Below are 9,118 nucleotides of genomic sequence, written 5' to 3'. Positions count from 1 at the left end.
TGATAAGTGAATTCTTGGCATAAGTATCATGCGCTTTCATAGTTACGAATGCCTCGTCAACACCTATGATTTCCATAGAACCTAATGATCTTTGATTGTCTTTCTATCATGCGCTTTCATATAGAAAACTTTTAAGGAATAATTTGATTGCAATGCACTAATTCCATTCAATTCAATGACCTAAGGGAAATCTGAGAGTTAATTTAAGCGTACCTAATTAACTTGGGGTGTTGAGGTTCATAAATTCATCGAATAAGCAACTGGAGATTATTTTGTATGCAAGTATGCCATGTGTGGAGAAAAACCTCCTAGCCATCTCACCATCCATTTAATTTCACCAATTTCGTCAGAATCTGCCTAGTTTACATATTTGTTTTGTTTTGTTTATTTTCGTCCAAAACCAAATCCCCAATTGTCTTAGAGTGTCTAATTGGTCCAAATATGTTTTAGATTGTGTTTTTAAGAGTCTTGAGTCAAGTTAGAACCAATTTTCGTCCAAAATTGTGTTTAGGCTCAAAACTGCCCAGATTGTGTTTTTAAGGCAGTTTTGAGTGTTTTTAGCCTATTTTGAGTTTTGTGAACGTGTTTGAGTCTTTTTAAGTGAGTTTAAGTGTTTTAAAGATTAAGTTTATTTATTTGAGTCAGTTTAGAGTGTTTAGCAAGCCCTCCTAATCCCCGGTGTAAGAACGATCCCTACTTATTTATATGCTACAATTGTCAAAAGAGGGTTAATTTGTGTGTTAAGCTAATTTTCGCATCAAATTTTGGCGCCGTTGCCGGGGATTAGCAACTTTGCTAATCCCTTGTTATTTCTTTTTAGTTATTTTCGTGTGTTATTAGTTTGTTATTTGTTTTAGTTTCTGACCTATTTGTTTCCTTGTTTTAGGCACTAGTTTATGACTCGGAGTTCTCAACCGGTTCATGCGCATATCTTAGACTTTGACGACGATTTTGAGCGAGCCTTGAGAAGAAAGAAGAATCAACAAGAGCCTCAACCATCTCAACCTGCACCTGAGCTTGAAGAGGACGAAATACAAGTGGAGGAGGAGGCCACGGCAAGGGTTGTTGAGGAAGAACAAGTTATGGCAGCCGACAACCGAACAATCAAAGAGCTTTCCGCTTCGGGATTGGTTAATGCCACGCCTCTATGCATTCAATATCCAAGGGCAGCCCCCGACAAGACTGACGAGTTCGAACTCAAGTCCAGTTTATTGCACCATATTCCTAAGTTCCATGGGTTGTCCATGGAAGATCCTAATAAACACTTGAAGGAGTTCGAGGTTGTTTGCTCAAGTATGACCCCGGTGAATGTTGATGGGAGCATTTTAAAAATGAAGGCTTTTCCCTTTTCTCTCTTGGAAAAGGCTAAAGATTGGTTGTATGAACTAGCCCCCGGAACTGTCACGTCATGGGAGAGTATGAAAAGGGCGTTTTTAGAGAAGTTTTTCCCAACTTCTCGAGTCATTCTTTTACGTAAAAGAATTAGTGGCATTCAGCAAGATCAAGGTGAATCATTTCCAACTTATTATGAACGTTTTAAAACCCTTGTTGCTTCATGTCCACAGCACCAAATGAAGGAGGAGCTTCTTCTTCAATATTTCTACGAAGGGCTTCTACCAATTGAACGTCAAATGCTAGACGCCTCAGCGGGTGGAGCTTTAGTGGACAAAACACCTATGGCCGCCAAGACTCTCATTGCCAACCGAGCTTTGAATGCTCAACAATACGAAGGAGTTGGCCAAAGAGACATGCCACGGCAGCAACAAGTTAATGAGGTAAGTGCTATTTCCGAACTTCAAAATCAAATGGCTAATCTTACTTCTCTACTTTCGCAGGTGGTTGAATTACCCAAGGTACAAAGTGTGGCTGCTTGTGGCGTGTGCTCCATGAATGGACATCTCACGGACAAGTGCCCTCAATTGATTGAGAACGGAGGGTGGGAATCTGCCAATGCCGTGGGTTATGGGAACCAAAACCAACCAAGGAATGATCCTTTCTCTAACACATACAATCCCGGTTGGAGAGATCATCCCAATTTCAAATGGAGGGAGCCACAACAACCCCAACAACAAAGCACATTTAGGCAGCAACCTCTGGGGTTCTACCAAAGGCCGTATGCACCCACACCACCCCAAGCACAACCTACACAACCGAAATCAGGTTCGTCCATAGATAATGATCAAATTTTTCAATTACTAACTTCTATGGCGCAGGGAATGCAAACTAGGGACAAAAAGGTTGATGAATTAGAAAAGCAAGTAGGGCAGATTGCGGAGTTCATGGGCCAATTTAGAGAGCAAGGTAAGTTGCCTAGTTCAACCGTTGTCAACCCAAAAGGAGGATTTGAATCTGCCAAAGCAATCATGTTGCGAAGTGGAAAACAAGTTGGAACGGCTTCACAACCCTCTAACTCAGCCCCAACGGAGGATGAAAAGTTGCAATTGGAGGAGGGGGAGCAAGAACAAGCCACGGCAAGGGTAGAAAGTACCTTGCCGCAGCCACCTAACCTACACCATTCGGCTTCCAAAGGTAAGAATGTTCCATGTTCGATTATTTCTAATGCTATTCCTCCAAATGTACCCTTTCCTCGCAGATTCATGCAAACAAAGAAGGAGGAAGTTGAAAAGGACATTTTAGAGACATTTAGAAAAGTACAAGTCAATATACCACTTTTGGATGCAATTAAGCAAGTTCCAAGGTATGCTAAGTTTTTAAAAGAACTTTGCACCACTAGGAAGAGAATTTCTAACAAAGAGGTTGTAAAGGTAAGTGAAAATGTCTCAGCCATCTTACAACGTAAATTGCCCCCTAAATGCAAAGATCCGGGTAGTTTTACAATTCCTTGTGTTATTGGCAATAATCGGTTTGAACATGCCATGCTAGACTTAGGTGCATCTATTAATGTTATGCCTTACTCAATTTATGCATCTATGAACCTAGGTGAGTTAAAAAATGATGGTGTGATTATTCAATTGGCCGATAGATCTAATGCCTATCCAAAGGGTGTTTTGGAAGATGTGTTAGTGCAGGTTAATCATCTAATCTTTCCGGCGGACTTCTATGTATTGGAAATGGAAGAATCAAACCATGCCCCGTCCTTGCCAATTCTTCTTGGCCGGCCCTTTATGAAAACCGCCCGCACAAAGATTGATGTGTTTAATGGGACCTTGACAATGGAATTTGATGGGGAAGTGATTAATTTCAATCTTTCTGAATCTATTAAGTACCCTCTTAATGATCATTCATGTTTTGCTATTGATGTAATTGATTCGTTGGCGCAGGACCATTTTGAACAATTGAACGAAGATGCACTTGAATTGGTCATCACAAAGGGAATGGAACTCAAGGACAAGGAAGTAGGGCAAGTGCATACCCACGGCATGCATGGTGAGCACCATGCCGTGCCCCCTAGTAATGACATGGTTGAGATAGTGGCTGCCCTTGAGTCATTGCCACTACAATCTGGTAAGTCCTCGGACCTAATTTCAATTCCAATTTCGACTGATAAGCCCATTCCTTCAGTTGTGCAGCCACCTTCCCTTGAACTTAAACCATTGCCAAGTCATTTGAAGTATGTTTTCTTGGGAGATCAAGAGACCTTACCCGTCATCATATCCTCCTCACTCACGGCACAAGAAGAAGGTAAGTTAGTGAGGGTGTTAAAGGAGTACAAAACCGCCATTGGGTGGACCTTGGCCGACATCAAGGGAATAAGCCCGACTACGTGCATGCATCGTATACTTTTGGAGGAGGGGTCCAAAACATCTCGAGAGGCTCAACGCCGACTCAACCCTCCAATGATGGAAGTTGTGAAGAAGGAGATAATCAAGCTCTTGGATTGTGGAGTGATCTATCCAATTTCAGACAGTCGGTGGGTGTCTCCGGTGCAATGTGTTCCAAAGAAATCCGGAGTAACTGTGGTGACAAATGCCGAAAATGAGCTTGTTCCTACGCGAATCCAAACAGGTTGGAGGGTTTGTATTGACTATAGGAAGCTCAATGCCACGACAAGGAAAGATCATTTTCCCTTGCCATTCATTGATCAAATGCTTGAAAGGTTAGCGGGTTATGCTTTTTATTGTTTTCTTGATGGATATTCAGGTTATAATCAAATTGTGATAGCTCCGGAAGATCAAGAAAAAACCACTTTCACATGCCCTTTTGGTACATTTGCTTATCGTCGTATGCCATTTGGTTTATGTAATGCACCTACCACATTTCAAAGATGCATGATGAGCATATTTTCCGATTATGTTGAGAAAATTATTGAAGTTTTTATGGATGATTTCAGCGTTTTTGGTGATTCATTTGATGGTTGTTTGAATAATCTTAGTTTGATTTTAAAACCATGCATTGAAACTAACCTTGTGTTAAATTGGGAGAAATGTCATTTCATGGTTAAACAAGGCATAGTTTTAGGTCATATTATTTCTGAAAAAGGTATTGAGGTAGATAAATCAAAAATAGATCTTGTGCATCACTTACCCTCTCCTACTTCGGTTAGAGAGGTTCGTTCGTTCCTTGGCCATGCAGGTTTTTATAGGAGGTTCATCAAGGACTTCTCGAAGATCTCCCAACCTTTATGCCGCCTCCTACAAAAAGAGGCACCTTTCGACTTCACCAAGGAATGCACGGCAGCTTTCCAACTCCTCAAGGACATGCTAACCACGGCACCCATCATTGTGCCACCAGATTGGAGCCTTCCGTTCGAGCTAATGTGTGATGCATCCGACTATGCATTAGGGGCTGTTTTAGGCCAAAGGAAGGACAAGCAGCCGCATGTTATCTACTACGCATCTCGGACATTGAATGACGCTCAATTGAACTATTCAACTACTGAAAAAGAACTTCTTGCCATTGTCTTTGCTTTAGATAAATTTCGATCGTATTTACTTGGTACTAAGGTTATTATTTTCACTGATCATGCAGCTTTAAAGTACTTGTTCACGAAGAAGGAAGCCAAACCACGACTAATTCGATGGATGCTACTTCTTCAAGAGTTTGACATCGAAATCAAGGACAAAAAGGGAAGTGAAAATGTGGTGGCTGACCACCTAAGCCGCATGATACATGAAGAGGAGCCGTACCCTATTGTAGAGACCTTCCCCGACGAGCAATTGTTATCCATTAAGGTAAGTGAGCCTTGGTATGCGGATTTGGTAAATTATTTGGTGACTAAACAAGTTCCTAACACTTTAAATAGAAACCAACGTGATAAATTGAAAAAAGACGCTAGGTTTTATGTTTGGGATGATCCATACTTGTGGAAATATTGCTCGGATCAGATTATACGTAAGTGTGTGCATGACATGGAATTCACTTCTATTTTAACATTTTGTCACACTTATGCATGTGGGGGACACTTTGGGACACAACGCACAGCCCTTAAGGTTTTAGAATGTGGATTCTATTGGCCAACTTTATTTAAGGATGCTAGAAACTTTTGTATGTCTTGTGATCGTTGCCAAAGAATGGGCAACATTAGTGCAAAGGATCAAATGCCGCAAAATGTTATTCTCCCGGTTGAAATTTTTGATGTGTGGGGTATTGATTTTATGGGTCCTTTTCCTTCCTCACATGGTTTCTTGTATATCTTACTTGCTGTGGATTATGTGTCGAAATGGGTGGAAGCAAAAGCCACCCGAACTAATGATTCTCGAGTGGTTGCAGATTTCATTAGAACTAACCTATTTGCAAGGTTTGGAATGCCACGAGTGATCATAAGTGATGGAGGATCTCACTTTTGCAATCGAACCATTGAGGCTTTGCTCAAGAAGTACAACGTCACGCATAAGGTTTCAACACCTTATCATCCTCAGACCAATGGGCAAGCCGAGGTTTCCAATAGGGAGATTAAGCAGATTCTAGAAAAAACTGTGGGCCCTACAAGGAAGGATTGGAGTGTACGATTGGAGGATGCGTTGTGGGCATATCGCACGGCTTACAAGACCCCCCTGGGCATGTCCCCATTTCGGCTCATTTATGGCAAACCATGCCATCTTCCCGTGGAATTGGAGCACAAGGCGCATTGGGCCATCAAGACATTCAACATGGACATTGATGCGGCTGGACTTCACAGGAAGCTCCAATTGAATGAATTAGAAGAGATTAGGAACGAGGCGTATGACAACGCTCGAATTTACAAGGAAAAGACAAAGGCTTTTCATGATAAGATGATTCGAGGCAAATCATTCTCCATTGGGCAGAAAGTGCTACTCTTTAATTCCCGCCTTCGCTTGTTTCCTGGTAAGTTGCGTTCTAAGTGGGTTGGCCCGTTTGTTATTACTAATGTTTTTCCTTATGGTGCAGTCCAAGTTCAAAGCTTGAAAACAGGACAAGAGTTCACGGTGAATGGCCATCGATTAAAGCCTTACTATGAGAATTTCGAGGAGCATGTGGTGGATGATGTACCCCTCCATGCCGTGGGTACTACTAGTGAAGCTTAGCATGGCGTATTCGTCCGGCTGGAAGACGTTAAAGCAAGCGCTTCTTGGGAGGCAACCCATGCATTCAACAAGGAGAAGATGGAACTTCCACTCCAAACCCAGATTTGCGTTTCTAAACCCTTCTCCTTGCTGTTTATTTTATCATGCTTAGTTGTTTATTATTTGTTTGCTTTTATGTGAGTCTTTGTGTGAAACATTGAGGACAATGTTTGATTTAAGTGTGGGGGGGGTAAACAAGTGTTTTTATGCAAAATTCGTGGGATTCTATCACCTATCACTTCTAATGTTGTTTCTCACTGTTTTTAAGTGTTTTTAGTGCATTTTAAGCTGTTTTGGTGTGTGTTGAAGTAAAAATCCGAAAATTTGAAAAAAAAATCGAAAAAAGTGTTTTGAAAAAGCCAAAAAGAGTTGTTTTTGTGTGTTTGTTTGTGTCTTAGGGTACCTTCCAACACAATGATGAGGATTTGGTTTTTAATGCATGACTGTTAAAGAGAGTTACAACAATGATGGATGATAGGAGCATATTTAGGCGACTTACTTAGCTTGTTTTCGTGCATTTATATTGTTAATTCATAGTTGTTTTAGTAGTTTAAGCCATTTTCGTGTGTTTTTAGGTTCATATGGCTAAGGAAGCAAAAAGATGCATTTTGGAGCATTTTGGAGCAAATTAGAGATTGGAATGGATATCATATGCTTGGAGCCAAGAGGATGGACGAAATTGAAGGATTCCTAATCCATTGCAGCCACATGCACATTCAATCATTCACACCAAACATCCACATGCATTCATCCTAGCTGTTTTGCACATGCATTCATCAACATATCTAGCTGTCATTCACATGCATTTCATTCATCATTTCCACCCCCACATGTCCCTTTAATCATTCAAACATGCACTCCCTTTAATCACATGCATAAATCAGCCACATGCATCTCCCATCACCATATCAGATTTCCATCATATTCACATGCATTCCATCCTTTAAAACATTGCACATGCACTCCCTTTAATTAATTAAGCCACATGCACTCCCATCCATTTCATCATTGCAGCCAACACATGCTTTTTCACATGCATTTTCAGATTGTCCCCTTGCACATGCAGCCACATATTCATTGCACATGCAATTCCAACCCACATGCATCCTTTAATCATTCAAACATGCAGCCACATTCCCTCCTAGCTGTCATGTTCCCCCCATTTCACCTATAAATAAGCATCCATTGCATTCATTCTCATTCATTCTTCCACATTTCAGAAAATCATCCATTCACACCAAGAAACATCCCCTTGGCCGTGAGTTTCCCTACAAATCCAAACACCACTCCTCTTCCGTTTCCATCACTCCCCAAACCATTCACACCATCAAACTATCCTTAGACCTTGTGCTACAATAAAGAGGAAGAGAAGAGGGCCTAAACGTTCATACAATTCAAGTTTGAGTTGTTGGAATGTTTAGGTGTTTCTTTGATTTCAATGTTTAAATTCAATTCTCTTTGTTTTGTATGTTTGAGGAATGGAAGAAAAGAGTGCTTAAACGTTCATACAATTCAAGTTTGAGTTGTTGGAATGTTTAGGTGTTTCTTTGATTTCAATGTTATGAAGAACTAAACCCCCCTTAGCTAGGGGGTGATTCGAAATATATGTTTATACTTGCATTTTGATTTGATTACTTCTAATTACGTTTCATAAGTTGTGAATTCAATTTGTTTAACTGTTTTATTGATAACCTATTTATGTATGTGATGCGAGTTTTATACACACACAAATTTAAACCCTCTTTTGGACAATTGTAGTATAAGTATAAGTAGGGATCGTTCTGGACCGGGGATTAGGAGGGATTGTTAACCACTTGGATTTGACTCAAGAACGTAAAAACACAATATAAAACACTAAACTAACTTAAAGAATGTAAAACTAAACACTTAAAACATTAAAACAAACCAAAAGACTCAAACATCACCCAAAACACTCAAAACTGCCTTAAAATCACTTTCTGGGCAGTTTTGAGCACTTTGGTGAATCCGGTGAAATTGGGAAATAAAATGAATCAAAACACTTAAAAGCACAAACTAAATTGATTTCTAACTAAATTGGACATTAAAGTAAAGGGGGATTTAGATTTATACGAAAATTGAAATAACAAAACAAGTTAATAAACTAAACAGATTGTAAAACGAATTTGATGGAATGGAATGAATGGATGATAGAATAGCTAAGGGGTTCATCTCCATACATGTTATACTTGCATAATAAAATGATTTCCAATTGCATTTCAATAAACTATGATACTCAACACCCCAAGTTAACTGTTGATGTATATTTCCTTCCTAATGCTAGAATATATTTAGTATAATGGCACAAGTAAGGGTGTCGAATCCACAGGGACTAATTGGACCTATGCAATCACTTGTTTTGCTTAAAACTCTAAGAAATGAATCAAGCTAGTCTAAATAGGCAGATTTGAATCAAACTAATCAAACTATGCAAATTTGTTGTTGTAACTTGAAAGCATGAGAATATGAAATAAACACAAATAAATGAATCAACAACTAATGTAATGGGATAGTATCAATGGAAATGAAACTAGGGATTCGATTTCACCATTGCTCAACTAAGTCCATGTTTGTCAAGTTAGTTTATACTCATTCATCTACCTATTTCTTGAGTT

General features: G+C 39.8%; 1 protein-coding gene across 1 annotated transcript; it reads left to right on the top strand.

The window, feature by feature from the left end:
• The first annotated feature begins 896 nt into the window (after window positions 1–896).
• Window positions 897–6,097, top strand: LOC148697419 (uncharacterized). Its single transcript, XM_088691920.1, has 2 exons — window positions 897–3,152; window positions 6,080–6,097. The coding sequence occupies exons 1-2, from the start codon at window positions 897–899 to the stop codon at window positions 6,095–6,097; spliced, it is 2,274 nt and encodes a 757-aa protein (XP_088548046.1).
• Window positions 6,098–9,118: the final 3,021 nt, after the last annotated feature.

The sequence above is a fragment of the Pyrus communis genome, chromosome 4 (assembly GCF_041283825.1).
Source record: "Pyrus communis isolate YQ-2024b chromosome 4, ASM4128382v1, whole genome shotgun sequence".
Classification (NCBI taxonomy): domain Eukaryota; kingdom Viridiplantae; phylum Streptophyta; class Magnoliopsida; order Rosales; family Rosaceae; genus Pyrus; species Pyrus communis.
This window is presented reverse-complemented; position numbering and strand designations above follow the sequence as displayed.

Bases quoted from the DNA above. Each gene is read 5' to 3' on its own strand.
- LOC148697419 (XM_088691920.1), top strand. From the start codon at position 897: ATGACTCGGAGTTCTCAACCGGTTCATGCGCATATCTTAGACTTTGAC.